Consider the following 19,980-nt stretch of genomic DNA (forward strand, 5'->3'; position numbering starts at 1 on the left):
GTTGCAATTATATCCAATCACCGCAACTTTCCTGCAAATTTGACCAATCGTTGGCGTCGTCTTGAGGTGACGTCAACAAACTACCTTCCGCCTTACTTCCGTGTTTACGTTCAAGAGAAGCAGCATGCGCGCAGTGTTGCCAGATTGGTTTTAAGTGCATTTTGGTGAGTTTTGAACATATTTTGGACTGGAAAACGTCAGCATTATCTGGCAACGTTGCATGATGTGCAAGTCAGTGATTATGTAGGCTTAAATTCTGTTACTGAAAGTGCGTTATGTTTACAGTGAAGGACTGTGTGCACTTTACATTATTTTTTACTTAATACAAGAAATTAATGGATGCCAACATTTTTGCCAAAATGGTATTTTATTTTCCATTGTTTAGGCAGCTTCAGCATCATACTGTGAGATTCTGTTCAAATTGTTTTTTTTTTCTTCTATGAAGCCTGAGCCATTTATTTTATTAGTTTATAATTATTGTTTAATTTAGTCTTCAGGAGAGACTGCCTGCACACAGTACTAGTATTAAAAGATTTTTTCTTACATGAAAGCTGAGGCATTTATATTATATTTTAAGATAACTTCATGTTGTGCTGTGAGGTTCTATGCACTTTAACTTTTGAACCAACAGGTGCATTTGGATAAGTAAAGCCTATTTTTCTGCATTTTTGTAGTCCAATCTTTTATATTTGTAAAGTTGTTTATTGGGCCATTTCTCAGTGTCTTTGTTTTTTAATCAATAGTTTTTCAGTAATAACTTAATATTTAACATATCACTCAATTTTAATTACAAAAAGAGAAAATCGCAACAATTTCTCGCAACTTTCACTTCCTCCCGCAATGTAATCGCAACAAAAACCTAAAAAACACTGCAACTTTCATCGCAATTTTTTTGGAAAACCCCCGCAACATCAGACATTTTAGCCCGCAACAATCACAAAAAAGGCCCGCGGAATCCTGGGGGGACTGAAAAAAGAAGGAAGTATGACCACGATTATTTAAAGTTTGGATTTTCATGGACTGGATCTGAAGATGCTCCACTGCCACAGTGTGTTGTCTGCCAAGAGGTGCTAGCTAATGATGCTATGAGATGTTTAAAATGTGTAAAACAAGATGTTTTAAAAAGCACAGATGTTTAAAATGTGAAAAAGGAAAAAATAAAAATGTGTACAACAACCATTTTTTAAAAATACGAATGGAACATTAAGTATAGCAACAACAAAAATTGTGTGTGGGGGGGGCGCTGTTGTTTATTTGCTCTCCAAGGGGGGGCTGACTCTCCCACACTTTGAAAACCCCTGGTGTATACAATTCGGTTCACCATTAGAAATAAATGGACTAGACTAAAGAAATCGCTTTCAGACATGTTTATGCTTATTACAGAGGGAAAGTGTTTTCGTATTTTAAAATGTACTCCAGGTCGTTCCCCTTTCCTCGCCTTTTTTGGCCAGTGGTCCCATATGTGATGTAGATGTGACGCACTTCTGAGTTGTTACAGGATGTTGTCAAATAGTATTGAGACCACTGAGCTCTAGCGCCAGGCCGTTTCCAGAAAATAAGAGTTTCGGTCATGGTGACAGCGTGTGTATGTCAGCCTCGGTTCAGAGGTTTCAGTTTCGAAAGCTGTAAGAGTAGAATCATATAAAGTACAGACACTCCTGTATATTTTACTTCTGTGATTTTTTTTTAAATTGTTCATTTTTTTGATTAGGCTTCATTTTTGTGGCTGTTGCTTCATAGAGTAAATTATATATGCTATATTTACTGTATGGACTTGGTATCAGAAAAAAAAATTATTTATAAGCAGTAGCCACATGTACCCATGGGGTACCTATTTTTAAAATTTTGTTCAGCAAATGACTTTGACTTTCAATTGACCAAGGTCAGCTAGTGCAGATTACTGTGATTTTAGTCACAGTCTCTCTGTGTATTTATTTTCTTCTTCTTCTTCTTCTTCTTATTATTATTATTATTATTCTCCTAAAGTTTTTTAGGACGCTATTTGTCCCTCACTTTTCAACCAGTCATCACCAAATTTCACATGAAGAATACCTCTGGGCTGAATTACGCTGATATAACTTTTGGTGCTGATCCAGATCACTGATCTGGAATGCTGCATGAAAAACGGGCTATTTTTCAGTCACTTAGAACTCTCTCGATTTTCAGGATTCTTTTTTCAATCAGTTTATTTATTTATTTATTTATTTATTTATTTAAATTTTGTTCAGGGTGGCAAGGTGCAACTTTCCCCTCACTAAGCATCATTCTCTATTTCTTACCATTCCGGATCTGTAGGGTACAGTGACCAAATGTCCCTGTTTGTAACAACTAGCACAAATTACTGTGACTTTAGTCACAGTCTATCTAATTTTTGGATTGCTTTAATTAATATGAAATGACTTGAGTTTCTCAAATGATTCATTTGAACCTGATCAGTTAAGGTTTACATTAGTAAGTCTCCTTATATGTAAACTCAGAAGTGAAATGTGATAGAAACATCTGAACATTTTTCCCATTTCTTGTGTAAATATTCCCGCAAAAGAGTTACAAATAAATTTGTTCAGATCCAGCTAGATAAATATGAATTAAATTACATAAAAATAGGTTTCATCCACACATTAAGTCTGTTTTCTTGTAAAATCATTGCTGATTGTGGTCACAGCATTGCGACAAAAAAGGGGGGAAAAAAAAGGGTGTTACTTTTGGTTTCGCTGATTTTTGTCTGGACTTGACATGATTCTTCCCATTTGTGATTTCTGTTTGTGACTTTTGAGGTACTGATACTGATTATCTTAAGTTGATAATTAAAGGGTAGTGGTGGCTTAACGGCTAATGGCTGTGAATCACTGATCCAAAGTCCTTATAACCCTCTTTGTTCCAGGTGTGTCATGGCTGCTGGCTGATCCCAGTTTGCTACTAAGCTAGGATATGCGAAGAGAGAATTCCACTGTACTATCATGCCTTTGTGACAAAAATAAGCTTCCTTCTTCTATTCTACAGTGGTGCTTGAAAGTTTGTGAACCCTTTAGAATTTTCTATATTTCTGCATGAATATGACTTAAAACAACGTCAGATTTTCACACGAGTCCTAAAAGTAGATAAGGAGAACCCAGTTAAACAAATGAGACAAAGTTTTATACTTGGTCATTTATTTATTGAGGAAAATTATCCAATATTACATATCTGTGAGTGGCAAAAGTATGTGAACCTTTGCTTTCAGTATCTGGTGTGACCCCCTTGTGCAGCAATAACTGCAACTACCGTAAATCCTCTAATATAGGCCGGGGCCTTTATTTCACTCAAGTGCATCTTGGTCCAGGCCATTATTGGAAGGAGGCCAGAATTAGAGGCAGGCCTCTATTTCTATTTGAGCAAAACAGACTACCAGTGGAATGAATAAAAACGAGATTTTGTGTCTATTTGAACCTATAAAATAGGTTCATTTATTAGCCTTCCATGAACACAGGCTGATATTTGAACAACATATGTGAACTACCGTAAATCCTCTAATATAGGCCGGGGACACACGACAATAAACAAACTCTTTATAGCCTCGATTAGAATCTAGTGAACTTGCTCAGCACTACCACACGCACGACTCTGACACACACTGTAGCGCAACGTGGGGTACATAGACTCGTTGAAAAACTCCTCGGGTATTTTTCTGAGTTTACCGAAAATCAGAGTAGAAGGAGCCACCCACCCTCTGTCTGGTTTGAAGCGGTTCTGTAGGACATTGAGCTTTACAGAGTCCGGTGCACATTTTAAGGCATCTGGTTGAAGTTTACCTATGTCTGATAAATCTGATGTCAGTGATAGCGGGCTGACTCGTGGCTCATTAGTAAAGCTATCTGATGGCTCATTTGTCAGCAAGGTGGAGCAACCATCTACTTCTGATCGTAAGGGACATGGGGAGATGTAGGTGTTCTTATATGAAATTCACTGGATGTATGGCTAGTTTCAAACTCAGAGGTAGATGAAGGCAATTCCCTCAAAGGAACTGAGCTAGCATCCAGCTGCAGCGTACTGCTGCTAGGTTGCGGAGGAGTGGAAGCTGCCGGTGCCATGTTACTAGCTGATACTGGAGAGGACTGGCAAGCAGATGACACCCCTGGATCACTGCTTTTGGACTTTTTCGTAAAAGTCTGAAACAAGCTCGTTTGTTTCAGGGTTCGTTTACTCATTTTTGACTCGCTTCTCAATAAATTCTCGCACAAGCTCTGACTACTGACGATTGTCTGTCTCCGTTTCTCAAAACTGGAGAGAATCTCAGTGGTGCAAGAAAAGTATATCTGCATTGACCAATGAGCTTTCTTGGTCACGCACACCCCACCCACTCCTGAAGCACACAAATGCGCCGGCACACACACGTCTCTCTCTCTCTCTCTCTCTCAAATTATGTTGCATTGCCAAAGCATTCAGGGAACAATTATAATTTAAAAAAAATATCTCTCTCCCCAAGGTACACCTAGTGCGTACGGCCATACGCCTGGCGGCGCCACTGATCACAATTGTCTTTCAGATCGGAACGATTGTGTAAGGCCACTATGATCTCAGAAACATCGTTGGTTATAGCCCCGGCCTGTATTAGAGTCCGGCCATTATTTACCTCCTCCGACAGCGAGACCGGCCAATATTAGAGTCCCGGCCAGTAATGGAATACAGGCCAGTATTAGAGGATTTACTGTAAACGTTTCCAGTAACTGTTGATCAGTCCTGCACACCAGCTTGGAGGAATTTTAGCCCATTCCTCTGTACAGAACAGCTTCAACTGTGGATTGGTGGAGTCCAAAGTCTTTAGAGAGGGTTTTGTAACCTTTTCCAGCCTGATGAGCATCAACAACGCTTTTTCTGAGGTCCTCAGAAATCTCCTTTGTTCGTGCCATGATACACTTCCACAAACGTGTTGTGAAGATCAGACTTTGATAGATCCCTGTTCTTTAAATAAAACAGGGTGCCCACTCACACCTGATTGTCATCCCATTGATTGAAAACACCTGACTCTAATTTCACCTTCAAATTAACTGCTAATCTGTCGGTTCACATACTTTTGCCACTCACAGATATATAATATTGGATCATTTTCCTCAATAAATAAATGACTGAGTATAATATTTTCGTCTCATTTGTTTAACTGGGTTCTCTTTATCTACTTTTAGGACTTGTGTGAAAATCTGATGATGTTTCAGGTCATATTTATGTAGAAATACAGAAAACTCTAAAGGGTTCACAAACTTTCAAGCACCGCTGTATATTATAATGGTTTCAATGGCAAAGAAATGACAAAGCAGTACATTTCAAGTCTTTTAAAAACTGCTAATGTAAATACTGAATTCCTTTGGATTTTCCTCATCACAGGTGTGATATTACTAAATGAATGCTAGCAGGATGTGTTGGGCTTCTTCTCGTGTTCTCTTGGATTAGGGTCCAATGGACTTCTTGAGAGTGTGCCTAATTTAGAAATAGTAAAGGAGGTATGGGATTCCCCACTCACTCTGACTCATGTTTTCCAAGATGACTTCACTGGCGCTTGCATACCATGAGCTTTTTTATAAGAGGCCATTGCCAAACCACAGTGTGAACAAAAGACATTACACAAGACTTTCCTGAGACAGTGGGTGGACCTTTGATAACATTTGTCTAACATAGCATTGTATGGAAATTAATAATAAATAATACATTTTATTTATAAAAGGCACCTTTCAGGATACTTAAGATCACTTCACAAAAGAAGAAACATCAACAAACGCAATGACGCCAATAAAATGAGAGATTGCAAAGGAATAAGTTGTGACCTTTCAAACAGATGATGTTAAAGTGAATACACCGGTTTAAAAAGATTAGTCTTAACAGCGGTTTTAAATTGTACTACAGAGTCCAGTTGACAGATATGAGGGGGAAGAGAATCCCAGAGTTTGTGGGAAAAGACTCTAGCATCCATGGTGAAAAGTTTAATGTCCGGGACAAAAAGTAAACCTGCTGATGAGGAATGAAGGGAGTGAGAGGGATTATAGTTCTGTAAATGATCAGAGATAAGATGGGGCAATATTTTTGGGGGATTTAGATGTTAACGGTTGTATTTGGTATGTCATAGGGAGCCAGTGTAGCTGAATCAGGAGAGGTGTAATGTGGCCAGTGTAGTTGGAACAGGTAATAATTCTGGCTGCAAAGTTCTAGATGAGCTATAGTCAGTGGAGACATTTATTAGGGATACCAAAGAGAATGGCATTGCAATAATCTACGTGGGATGTAACTAAAGTATCGACCAAGATTTCAGTGCTGTGTTTTATGAGGGCGGGCCAAAGTCTGGAAATGTTTTGAATGTGGGTGAAAAAAGCAGTCCAGGAAATGTTATTTTTATGGTGAGCAAAGGAGAGAGTACTGTCCAAGATGACACCAAGGGTTTTTACCTGTGTGGAGATGGGTATAGTGGTGGTGTCAGTTGAGATTGTAAAACTGTTAATCTTTGCAAGTTCTGTTTTAGTTCTAATTAGAAGAACCTTAGTTTTATTGTTCAGTTGAAGAAAATTGTCATCCAGATTCTGATGTCAGGGAGACAGTCACTGAGCCTATCAGGAGGAACAACAGAGGTAGGTTTGGTGGACAGGTAGAGCTGAGTGTCATCAGAGTAGCAGTGAAACATAATGCCAGAAGATACTGCCAAGGGGCAGGAGGTAGATAATGGACAGGATTGGCCCCAAAGCTGAACCCTAGGGGACTCCCTGTGCAGTTGCAGAGCTCTCAAAACCATTGATGTGCATGGACAGGGACTCCAACACATGTTCCAGAAGTAATTGGTGGGATATGATCTCAAAAGCTGACCTGAGGTCAAAAAGAATTAAAATTGATTAATATCAAGATCAGCGGCACAGAGGAGGTCATTCGTTATCTTGACCAAGGCTGTTTCTGTACTGTATTTAGGACAAAATTTGGATTGGAATGGTGCCAGAAGGTTATTATTTGCAAGGTGGGACTGAAGTTGGGAGGCTACTATCTTCTTTAGGGCTTTGGAGACAAATGGATGATTAGAAATAGGCCAATAGTTATGAAAATCATTAGGATCTGAGCCAGTTTTATTTATTTATTTATTTATTTTTCCAAAACATTGGTGTAACTGAAGCAGTTTTTAGTGATGGGGGAACTGTATCAATAGTGAGTGAGGCCTTAATTACTGGCATTATTATGGAGAAGATGCATGGCAGATGGGTCTTGATGAGGCTTGTGGGTAAAGAGTCCAAACAGGAGGTGGAGGAGTTAGATTTTCTTATGAGCTCAGAGATATAATTTTCAGTTGGTAGACTGAACCCTGAAAGTAAGGTAGTTGGTGGTAGAACAAGGACGATGGTTGTTGGTAGTTCATTCTCCACAGTGATTTGAAGAAGCCAACTGCTGATGAATTCTTGCAATTTTGGAGTTGAGCAGCACTAATCAGAAAGGTTGTAGCAGGTTTAGGTCTCTGGTGGTTTGATTAACCTATTCACTGTAGGGGAAAATGAGCTCTTTGTATTTCTTTATTATTTGGTAATGATATTTGAATAGTATGTGGTTTTAGCAACAGAGAAGGTGTTTTTGTACGGAGTATGTGATCTGGATACATTTCATTGTGTACAATGAGTCCCATCTTTTTTGGATAAGCACTCTAACCGCTATGGGTGGCACTGTGGTGTAGTGGTTAGCGCTGTCGCCTCACAGCGAGAAGGTCTGGGTTCGAGCCCCGTGGCTGGCAATGGCCTTTCTGTGCTGAGTTTGCATGTTCTCCCCGTGTCCGCGTGGGTTTCTTCAGGGTGCTCCGGTTTCCCCCACAGTCCAAAGACATGCAGGTTAGGTTAACTGGTGACTCTAAATTGACCGTAGGTGTGAATGTGAGTGTGAATGGTTGTCTGTGTCAGCCCTGCGATGACCTGGTGACTTGTCCAGGGTGTACCCCGCCTTTCGCCTGTAGTCAGCTGGGATAGGCTCCAGCTTGCATGCGACCCTGTAGAACAGGATAAAGCGGCTAGAGATAATGAGATGAGATGAATGAGACTCTAACCGCTGGCCCATGGCCTTGAGCTGATGGACTTCAGCTGTAAACCAGGGAGTAGTGTAAGACAGTGTTTCTCAACCACTGGGCCACGGCCCATTAGCGGGCTGTGGATTTTATTTTTCAAGTTGAAGCTAATTTGTAGTAGGGTACAGTTGCTGGGTTGCATCCAACATCACATCTGCCTCCATTAGATATGCAAAACATGAAGTGGTGGTTAGCTGAGCTCACTGTTCACAAAGCGTTACTATGGCTGGAGCATCTCGTTACTTGTTAAAATGCCCTACAGCTTTGTTTTGGGCTTTTTGAATCGAACAAACTGTGAAACTGATAAGTTTCTTCTGGGTTCCCTGAGGAGTGATAAGGGGTGAAAGGGCAAAGGATTTTACCAAAAGATGATGAGAAAGGTGACTCTTGAACTTCGAAGGGATCGGGGTCGAAGAACATTCGAGTTTGCAGTGATCACTTTGTGAAAGGTTTGTAAATTCCTCTGATTTATTTCGTTTTGACTCGGGAGACTTTTCTCACCATTTTCTGTTATTTTGTGATGCTTTGAAGTTCAGGAGACGCTTAAAGTGCATATCCTGGACCAATTTCGTTTTTTAAAAAAATATGAAAGTATGTCCCTTTACACACTCCTCCAGAAGGGTAATTTTGCACAAGGCCATCTGTCTACAGCAGAAAAAAACAAAAAAACAAAACGCGCCTGGAAAAATCTCAAGGGAATCTGGAGCCAGATTCGTGGTGTTACCTGCGGAAGTGTCAGCAAGCTGCGAGAGCTTGCACGGTTTCAGTGCACAGCCTGTGTAGACCAAGTTTAGCAGCTAGCGATTTTGCACTGAAATATGGAATTGTCACCTGAGTGCAATGTTACTTCACCTTTGGATGAAAAATATAATGAGATGTCAGAATTATTTCTTACCCTGGCAACAGTCAACTTGTGAATCGCCGATTTTCTTGGTCTTTTTCTCAGCTCTGCTTTGGTCCTCGGCTTCTGGGTGCCTCGCACGAAGCGCTCCCATTTCTCTCTCATTGTCCGGTCTTTTGGAAAACGAGGAGTACTAATGCCATCAAGATTGGTGTTGCTACACCCTCTTATGATACATCTGCTAACCATTTTAATAATTATGCGATAACGTTGAAGAAATTTACGGAAAACCACCAGGTCGTTTTCTCATAAACAAACCAGCACTGACGTAGGATTCAGAAGGAGGCATCCCGCACGCGACGTCACGAAAATCAATGTTTCCCGGGAAATCCAAATGCCAAGTTTTTTCAGAGGCGGACCAATTCGCCTCAAATAGCTTGATTTCAACTCAATTTTTCTGGTATTGCGCAAGGTAAAAAAAAATGTGCAAAATGTGACAGATATTTGACCAAAGTTTAATATAAAATAGGAGAATTACATTGATCTTGCTCCTGAATTTACCCGTGATGTGCACTTTAAGGCCTCCGATGTGTTTTTGCTTACTGTTTGATCGTGGTCGCCATATTGTAAACTAACGCGTATATAATATGCGTAATACCCAGGCCTTTAAAGGTATTTCTGGGGATCTTTGTGAATGATTTATCTGGAATTGGAGCGCAGGGAGGATTGAGAATTGAGCGGCTGTGGTTTGTTTACACCCAATACTAAAACTTGTAGTGTCCTAGCAGTCATTGTAAAGATGCGTACAAAAAGCTGAAAAATGCCTACTTGCCTGGGTATAAAGAACAGAGGATTTATCTTGTAATGTCCTGATCCCCAGATCTTTAACCCAGCCACTTATAAAAAGTTGTACGCCTCCGTGATCTTCCAGGTTTTCATCTGTGTCTCCGTGTAGAACGAGGTCTGCAGCACCAGGTAGTTTGAGATATCCAGGAACTCAACAGATGGATAATTTTTCCAACTCGTAGGAAAAATCCTTCTTTGTTAACGTGTAAGACTGTTTCCAATTGAGTGGTTTCTATATCCACTTCATGGTTTTAATAACTTGCTTGTTTGCTGTACACAAACATGGCAATAAGTTCCTGTGTTAATCAAGCACACTGTGCTTTTGGATCATTACTCCCTTTTGACTGAGAGTGCCCAGCATGCATGGTTTTATGTTGGCTTCTGGCACATCCATACAGTTTTAAATACAATACCTACAATTTAAAACAGTTTGTATTTATTACATTTATTTAATTCCTGGGCTCCCATCTGTGATGGGGAGTGATGTTGCATTCCATTAATACACTTTATAATAGATTATTACATTCTAATAGAATGGATGAGCCAAAATAATTGGGGATCTTTTTTTAATGGGCCCCGACTCGTTACAAGTACGAATAGGTGGGCCTTAAAGTAGAAAAGGTTGAGAATCCCTAGTGTAAGAGAACGAGGCAGTCACTCAGTGCGTTTACATGCACATCCAAATCGAGCTACTGTCGGTAATCGAGCTAAGGGTCCCAGCAGGGGTGCCAGAGAAATCCAATCCTACATGCACACAAGGAAATCGAGCTATTGTGTGAGGTACATTGTGCACCCGAGCCACAGGTGGCGCTACACGCCCCATCGTGTTGGTACACTTCCGGTTGTCGTCATGAAGAAGAGCTATTCAAGAGTATAAACAAAGTTATCAGTTCTGTGTTCACAAGAAGAACGACGACGAGGACAGCAACATCGATATATATATATATTTATTTATTTATTTATTTATTTATTTCAACTCCTTAAGCTGATTGAGCATGAACTCTATCTCCTCATTGCTCCAGAAGTGCACATTTCTACTACTGTTGTCATGCCGGCCGAGGCTGTTGTGTTTCCCGCTTGTGGTCTCGTCACTTCCGGAAGGGGCAGTGCTGAAGTAAGTAGCTCGACTACGTAGCTCGATAGGGTTTACATGCACTAAGTAGCTCGGCTACAATTGCATAATCTAGGTCGCGTAGCTCAATTACGAGAAATCCAGTTCGGTTCGATTTCAGCCGAGCTAAGGTGTTTCCATGGCATTTAGAACTTCGATTTCAGTCGAGCTACGGCAGAAATTCGATTTTCTCTATGTGCATGTAAACGCACTGAGTGTTCTTCGAGGAGCCAGAATGTTGATCGCAGAGGATAAACATGACTTAGAATATTCCACCAATTCTACAGCTGAGGCCGTGGATGAGGGCTGTCTAGGTGGACCTGCATAATATTACGAAATGACATAAGCTTGAAGCTTTGATTTCCTGAGTGGAAGGTATGAGTCAAAGAGCACAATATTATGGTCACAAATGGGTAAATAAACAAAAGTTGGTTTGCATGGTGAAATACCAGAACAACAATCCACTGTAGGTCCAAGGTATGACCTTTGTTATGGGTTAGGAAGTTCACAGATTTATAACCAGACAATCCAACATTTCATTAAAATCTTAATAAACATTTTAGTAGGTCTGTCAGTATAATTTAGTCACCCATTAAGATGATATTTGGAGACATTGCACACAGTGATTAGAAGAGATGAGTGTTCTGAGATGAAAACATTTGATTGCATTGGTGGTCTGTACAGTACAGCAACAATTGTAGGTGATGGTCCACAGAGTTTGAGAACAAGCAGCTCCAAGGAGGGCTGATCAGGGAGAGGGAGAGATGACATAACTTTGTCATGATAAATCAGCGGGAGACCGCTTCCCCTCCCAGATGAGCAAGGTTTACAGATGTAAACAAACCACAGTGGACCTGCTTGATACAGCTGTAAAAAGTCATTATGTTGCTGCCAGGTTTCTGTGAGGCATAAAGTCCAGCTTATAGTCTGTTATAAATTTGCTAACCAATGGAGCTTTGTTAGTAATAGGCCAAATAGTTCAAACAGTAAAGGTGCGTATTCTCCAGTGATTTAGCCAGAGTGAACACATTATGGTCAACGCATCGTTGAGCGACGGCGATTTTACAGACCAAAAGGAGTTAGGATCCTTATTTAATAATAGAACATGTACTTGACACATTTACTTGACTGGTATTTTCCAGGTTGTCAAACTGCATGCTTTTAAACAGTGTTTCCTTCTTGTGAATGTCTCGCTTATATGTGGAGCATCTTGCGCAGTGTATTGCTAAGTTTCAGTTTCACATTTTAATCAGTGTTTGTTTATAAAAAGCTTAAAGGATGTGTTATCTCTTAACTTGAATTACTTTAGGAGAACATGTAAGGCGAATTTGGCCATTGACGAAACTGTAATTTGCATGGTTTGGTCATGATTTTAGTCTTTTTACAGTATTATACAATTCTCAGGTTTTTATTCGTGTCAAATTGATTCATTATATTTTTAGTAGACAATATGCACGGTTGTCAAACTGCCCCCCCCCCCAAAAAAAAGGCTCCACCAAAACAATTTCCAACACAAAATTTATTGCACTGAAAAATGTTTTTATACAGTCAGAAAAGATAACTGAAAGGTTCATGCTGAGGAGATTATTTTATGTTTTTAACTTTCCTCCACAGCGGTGATGTCAACAGCCACAACCACAGTAGTAACCACCCAGTACCCTCAGCAGCAGCCCCCAAACCCGGTTTCTCAGTATCCAGCCTACCAGCCAGTTCCTGCACAGCCTGGCTATGGTGCCCAGCCTGGGTACGGAGGACCAGCCATGCCCCCTGCCCTGTATCAGAGCCAGCCTTATGCCCCAGGACCGCCTCCTCCATACCAGGAAAGTGGTAAGAACAGCATTAAGAGCTTTTCTTTCCAAATCCAAACTTAATTCATAAACTACCTGCAATATGTTTTTAGGTGAATTTTTAGCTGAAGTTAAAATATTAATTCCTTGGTTAGACCAACGTTTTAATCCACCGGGTTTTTCAAATATTCACCCTTTTGATGTCATTTTTGTGAAGGTGATGTGAAAACACCCTGAGGATGTATGTGAGGCTCCAGCTGCCCTTATGCAGCCTTGAAAATGAGAGCGACGTTATCTTAAATAGTACAAAAACACTGCCTGTACAGGCTATGTCCTCCTGATTTTTTTTTTTTCACACAAAAAATAACATTGTGGAGTACTGTGTAACTGATCTACTGCTGATTATTTAAAGAATCTGATAAGCATCTGCAGTGTAGCTTACTGCTACATAAGCTGTGGTGAATTTTGAGTCCGCTTTTAGTTCTTAACAAGTCTGTTAAAAACTTGGCCTAATTTCGACTTTGGAGAGTTTGTTGTGCTCTCTGCCTTGTCCTGCTTTTTCAGCACTTTTACTTAAAGGGGAACTGAAGGCAAATTTTTTGTTCTCAAAATTCTATTTATCTCATTTATAAAATGTAGGAATGCATTTCTGACAGCTGTTTTGTCACTGCTATAGCAAGTTATGAGTGTTTGAAACATGCTATGTAATATCAGTCCATATGTCAAAGCAATGGCCGTAAATGAGATTCGCTTAGACCTGTGCGAGACTTCATAGGACGGAAGTACAGTGGTATGCAAAAGTTTGGGCACCCCTGGTCAAAATTGCTGTTACTGTGAACAGTTAAGCAAGTTGAAGATGAAATGATCTCCAAAAGGCATAAATTTAAAAATGACTCATTCCCTTTATATTTTAAGCAAAAACAATTTTTTTTATTTTCATCTTCTACATTTAAAGAAAAGGGCCTGAAGCAAAAGTTTGGGCACCCTGCATAGTTAGTACCTAGTAACACCCCCTTTGGCAAGTATCACAGCTTGTAAACACTTTTTGTAGCCAGCTAATAATCTTTCAGTTCTTTCCTGGGGGATTTTCACACATTCGTCCTTGCAAAAGGCTTCCAGTTCTACAAGTTTCTTGGATTGTCTTGCATGCACTGCTCTTTTGAGATCTATCCACAGATTTTCAATGATGTTTAGGTCAGGGGACTGTGAGGGCCAGGGTGAAACCTTCAGCTTGTGCCTCTTGAGGTATTCCATTGTAGATTTTGAGGTGTGTTTTGGATCATTGTCTTATTGTAGGACCCATCCTCTTTTTAACTTCAACTTTTTACAGATGGTGTGATGTTTGCTTCCAGAATTTGCTGGTATTTATTCAAATCCATGCTTCCCTCGACCAATGAAATGTGCCCTGTGCCACTGGCTGCAACACAACCCCAAAGCATGATCGATCCACACCCATGCTTCAGAGTGGGAGAGGTGTTCTTTTCCTGGAATTTGGCACCCTTTTTTCTCCAAACATACTTTTGCACATTGTGGCCAGAAAGTTCTATTTTGATTTCATCAGTCCACAGGACTTGTTTCCAAAATGCATCAGGCTTATTTAGATGTTCATTTGCAAACTTCAGACGCTGAATTTTGTGGCTAGGATGCAGGAATGGTTTTCTTCTGATGACTCTTCCATGAAGGTCATATTTGTTCAGGTGTCGCTGCATAGTAGAACAGTGCATCACCACTCCAGGGTCTGCTACTGTAAATCTTTCTGAAGGTCTTTTGCAGTCAAACAGGGGTTTTTATTTGCCTTTCTAGCAATCCAATGAGCAGTTCTTTCAGAAAGTTTTGTTCATCTTCCAGACCTCACCTTGATCTCCACTGTTTCTGTTAACTGCCAGTTCTTAATAACATTACAATCTGAGGAAACAGCCACCTGAAAACACTTTGCTACGTTCTTGTAGCCTTCTCCTGCTTTGTGAGCATCAATTATTTTATTCAGAATGCGAGGGAGTTGCTTAGAGGAGCCCATGGCTGTTGATTTTAGGGACAAGTTTGAGGAGTCAGAGAATTTATACAGCTTTGAAATCTGCATCATCTGACTTTTCCTAACGAAGAATTTGAACAAGCCACAGCTCAATAAGCTAATTAAGATCTGGAACGTTGGTAAAAGTTACCTGAGAACTCAAATGTATTGGGGTGCCTAAACTTTCACATGGTGTTCCTTTTCTTTTTTCACTCTCCAATTGTACAAAACAAAAATAATACACAAATCTTGCAGAAAACGCTGAAAAGAAATGTCATCTTTACGTTTATGCCTTTTGGTGATCAGTTCATCTTCTGCTCACTTAACTATTCACAGTGACAGACATTTTAAGTAAAGGTGCCCAAACTTTTGCATGCCACTATAAAACGTATAGCGGAAATCAAAGTGACCAACATCTGCCAACGCTGTCAAAAGACACGCGTGCCCTCCTTCGAATGCTGACATAATCAAGCCTTAAGTTCTTCCCTGTGTCCGAAATCGTTCCCTACTCACTATACAGGGCACTATATAGTGGGGACGCCATTTTGTAGTGCTGTCCGAAACCTTAGTGAGGATTATGTGGGAAATGCACTCAGTATAATATGTATTTATCACAAAAATACATGCATGTATTTATTATTTTTGAAAACCCACCAGCTGTCTGATCTGGCACGTTTTAATTGTGCTACAGTAATGACATAAATACCAGCGCGACGGACTTGTCCTTATCCTGTCGTCTTTCCATCTCTTCTCTACTCCACGTTGGTTCGAAGTCATATGGAATAATCTCCATGTCACATATGCGAGGGAGGCGGATATATGTGCAGAAGTATACAGTTTAATAAAGTGCAAAATATATATACAGTGAGACACAGGCAAACAGTCCAAAACGGCAGACGAGATCAAAAACGAGAATACAGGCAAAAGGGTCGGTCAAGGCGCAAACAGTACATCAAAGGCTAAGCGAGGATGAGAACGAGAAACAGGCACAAGGATCGTGAAACAGGAAATCAAGACAACAGGCAGAAAGGCTCGGTAATGCGTACATGCGTATCGTAATACTTCGCGATGCAAGTGCATCAGCACAGTCCTTAAATAGGCAAACACAGTTCCTTAATTTCCATGGAATAAAAACGTGTATTCTGTTCCCTTCTAGTGGGTTTATTGATAGAATGCAATATTATCATATCGCTTATCCTCTGTCTATTACGCCACTCTCCCCAATGGAGAATGAGCGTGCAGTATTATAATATTGCACGTTGTCAAGACAACACAATGTCATACGTCGGAGACGTAAAACTTCTGCGTAAGCGAGCAACAGTGACAATTTATAAACAAACATTTGTAAAACACTAATGTCTATGCAATAATAATTTATTATTATTATTTTCAATTTGTAAATATACGAGCACTTACAATTAAATTAGTAAAGATTCTACCACTTACATGCTAATAGTATGGCTAACTTCTTGGTAGTGTTTACCTTTTATAGTGTATGGGTTACAATGAGTAAGCAGAACAGACTAATGTGAAAAATTGTTTTAAAAAAATTATACATAATTCAATGTATGTGTCTAGAAATTAATATAATGGGCAGTATAGAGCGTCATCTGAAGACACCCCATTAGCAACAGCGTGGACGTACTTTAGCTTGGGTGTTTTGGTTTCTTTTACTACAACCCCAAATCAGAAAAAAGTTGGGACGGTATGGAAAATGCAAATAAAAAAGGAACTAGTGATTTTCTAAATTTACTTTAACTCATATTTCATTGCAGACAGTATGAACCCAAGATACAGTTGTGCTTGAAAGTTTGTGAACCCTTTAGAATTTTCCATATTTATGCATAAATATGACCTAAAACATCAGATTTTCAAATGAGTCCTAAAAGTAGATAAACAGAACCTAGTTAAACAAATGAGACAAAAATGTTATACTTGGTCATTTATTTATTGAGGAAAATGATCCAATATTACTTATCTGTGAGTGGCAAAAGTATGTGAACCTTTGCTTTCGGTATCTGGTGTGACCCCCTTGTGCAGCAATAACTGCAACTAAACGTTTCCAGTAACTGTTGATCAGTCCTGCACACCGGCTTGGAGGAATTGTAGCCCATTCCTCCGTACAGAACAGCTTCAACTCTGGGATGTTGGTGGGTTTCTTCACATGAACTGCTTGTTTCAGTTCCTTCCACAACATTTCGATTGGATTAAGGTCAGGACTTTGATTTGGCCATTCCAAAATATTAACTTTAACCATTCTTTGGTAGAACGACTTGTGTGCCTAGGGTTGTTGTCTTGCTGCGTGACCCACCTTCTCTTGAGATTCAGTTCATGAACAGATGTCCTGACATTCTTCTTTAGAATTCGCTGGTGTAATTCAGAATTCATTGTTCCATCAATGATGGCAAGCCGTCCTGGCCCAGATACAGCAAAACAGGCCCAAACCATGATACTACCACCACCATGTTTCACAGATGGGATAAAGTTCTTATGCTGGAATGCAGTGTTTTCCTTTCTCCAAACATAATGCTTCTCATTTAAACCAAAAATTTCTATTTTGGTCTCATCCATCCACAAAACCTTTTTCCAATAACCTTCTGGCTTGTCCACGTGATCTTTAGCAAACTGCAGACGAGCAGCAATGTTCTTTTTGGAGAGCAGTGGCTTTCTCCTTGCAACCCTGCCATGCACACCATTGTTGTCCAGCGTTCTCCTGATGGTGGACTCATGAACATTAACATTAGCCAATGTGAGAGAGGCCTTCAGTTGCTTAGAAGTTACCCTGGGGTCCTTTGTGACCTCGCCGACTATTGCACGCCTTGCTCTTGGAGTGATTTTTATTGGTCAACCACTCCTGGGGAGGGTAACAATGGTCTTGAATTTCCTCCATTTGTACACAATCTGTCTGACTGTGGATTGGTGGAGTCCAAACTCTTTAGAGATGGTTTTGTAACCTTTTCCAGCCTGATGACCATCAACAATGCTTTTTCTGAGGTCCTCAGAAATCTCCTTTGTTCGTGCCATGATACACTTCCACAAACATGTTGTGAAGATCTGACTTTGATAGATTCCTGTTCTTTAAATAAAACAGGGTGTCCACTCACACCTGATTGTCATCCCATTGATTGAAAACACCTGACTCTAATTTCACCTTCAAATTAACTGCTAATCCTAGAGGTTCACATACTTTTGCCACTCAGATATGTAATACTGAATCATTTTCCTCAATAAATAAATGACCAAGTATAATATTTTTGTCTCATTTGTTTAACTGGGTTCTCTTTATCTACTTTTACAACTTGTGTGAAAATCTGATGATGTTTTAGGTCATATTTATGCCGAAATATAGAAAATTTTAAAGGGTTCACAAACTTTCAAGTACCACTGTATTTCATTTGAAATACATACATTCCTGCATTTTAGGCCTGCAACACATCCCAAAAAAAGTAGGGATGGGGCAGTTTAGGGCTAATAATGAGGCAAAACAATGAAATGATGTGATTTGAAAGGAATGATGTCAACAGGTGATTGTAATCATGATTTGGGACACAATCAGTATCCAGGAAAGGCCTAGTCTTTGAGGAGCAAATATGGGTTGAGGATCTGCAGATTGTCAATAAAAGCATGAGAAAATAATTGAAATGTTTAAAAACAATGTTCCTCAAGGAAAGATAGGAAGGGATTTGGATATTTCACTCTCTGCAGTGTAAAATATAATTAAATGATTCAAGGAATCTGGAAGAATTTTGGTGTGGAAAGAGCAAGGGCACAAGCCTCAGCTGAACACCTGTGATCTCTGATTCCTCAGATGGCACTGTGTCAAGAACTGTCATTCATCTACAACCCCGATTCCAAAAAAGTTGGGACAAAGTACAAATTGTAAATAAAAACGGAATGCAATAATTTACAAATCTCAAAAACTGATATTGTATTCACAATAGAACATAGATAACATATCAAATGTCGAAAGTGAGACATTTTGAAATTCCATGCCAAATATTGGCTCATTTGAAATTTCATGACCGCAACACGTATCTCAAAAAAGTTGGGACAGGGGCAATAAGAGGCTGGAAAAGTTAAAGGTACAAAAAAGGAACAGCTGGAGGACCAAATTGCAACTCATTAGGTCACTTGGCAATAGGTCATTAACATGACTGGGTATAAAAAGAGCATCTTGGAGTGGCAGTGGCTCTCAGAAGTAAAGATGGGAAGAGGATCACCAATCCCCCTAATTCTGCGCCGACAAATAGTGGAGCAATATCAGAAAGGAGTTTGACAGTGTAAAATTGCAAAGAGTTTGAACATATCATCATCTACAGTGCATAATATCATGAAAAGATTCCGAGAATCTGGAAGAATCTCTGTGCGTAAGGGTCAAGGCCGGAAAACCATACTGGGTGCCCGTGATCTTCGGGCCCTTAGACGGCACTGCATCACATACAGGCATGCTTCTGTATTGGAAATCACAAAATGGGCTCAGGAATATTTCCAGAGAACATTCTGTGAACACAATTCACCGTGCCATCCGCCGTTGCCAGCTAAAACTCTATAGTTCAAAGAAGAAGCCGTATCTAAACGTGATCCAGAAGCGCAGACGTCTTCTCTGGGCCAAGGCTCATTTAAAATGGACTGTGGCAAAGTGGAAAACTGTTCTGTGGTCAGACGAATCAAAATGTGAAGTTCTTTATGGAAATCAGGGACGCCGTGTCATTCAGACTAAAGAGGAGAAGGACGACCCAAGTTGTTATCAGTGCTCAGTTCAGAAGCCTGCATCTCTGATGGTATGGGGTTGCATTAGTGCGTGTGGCATGGGCAGCTTACACATCTGGAAAGACACCACCAATGCTGAAAGGTATATCCAGGTTCTAGAGCAACATATGCTCCCATCCAGATGATGTCTCTTTCAGGGAGGATCTTGCATTTTCCAACATGACAATGCCAAACCACATAGTGCATCAATTACAGCATCATGGCTGCGTAGAAGAAGGGTCCGGGTACTGAACTGGCCAGCCTGCAGTCCAGATCTTTCACCCATAGAAAACATTTGGCGCATCATAAAACAGAAGATACGACAAAAAAGACCTACGGTAAGACAGTTGAGCAACTAGAATCCTACATTAGACAAGAATGGGTTAACATTCCTATCCCTAAACTTGAGCAACTTGTCTCCTCAGTCCCCAGACGTTTACAGACTGTTGTAAAGAGAAAAGGGGATGTCTCTCAGTGGTAAACATGGCCTTGTCCCAACTTTTTTGAGATGTGTTGTCATGAAATTTAAAATCACCTAATTTTTCTCTTTAAATGATACATTTTCTCAGTTTAAACATTTATGTC

At 40.0% G+C, this 19,980-nt stretch overlaps 1 protein-coding gene across 1 annotated transcript in view; it reads left to right on the forward strand.

Annotated features, from left to right (window-relative positions):
• Positions 1-19,980, forward strand: part of shisa10.1 (shisa family member 10, tandem duplicate 1) — a 36,449-nt gene that overhangs the window by 12,460 nt on the left and 4,009 nt on the right. The window contains exon 4 of the mRNA XM_060909983.1: positions 12,463-12,675. Within this exon, the coding sequence (XP_060765966.1) occupies positions 12,463-12,675 (213 nt within the window). The remainder of the gene's footprint in view (positions 1-12,462; positions 12,676-19,980) is intronic.

This window comes from Neoarius graeffei, chromosome 26, assembly GCF_027579695.1.
Source record: "Neoarius graeffei isolate fNeoGra1 chromosome 26, fNeoGra1.pri, whole genome shotgun sequence".
NCBI lineage: Eukaryota > Metazoa > Chordata > Actinopteri > Siluriformes > Ariidae > Neoarius > Neoarius graeffei.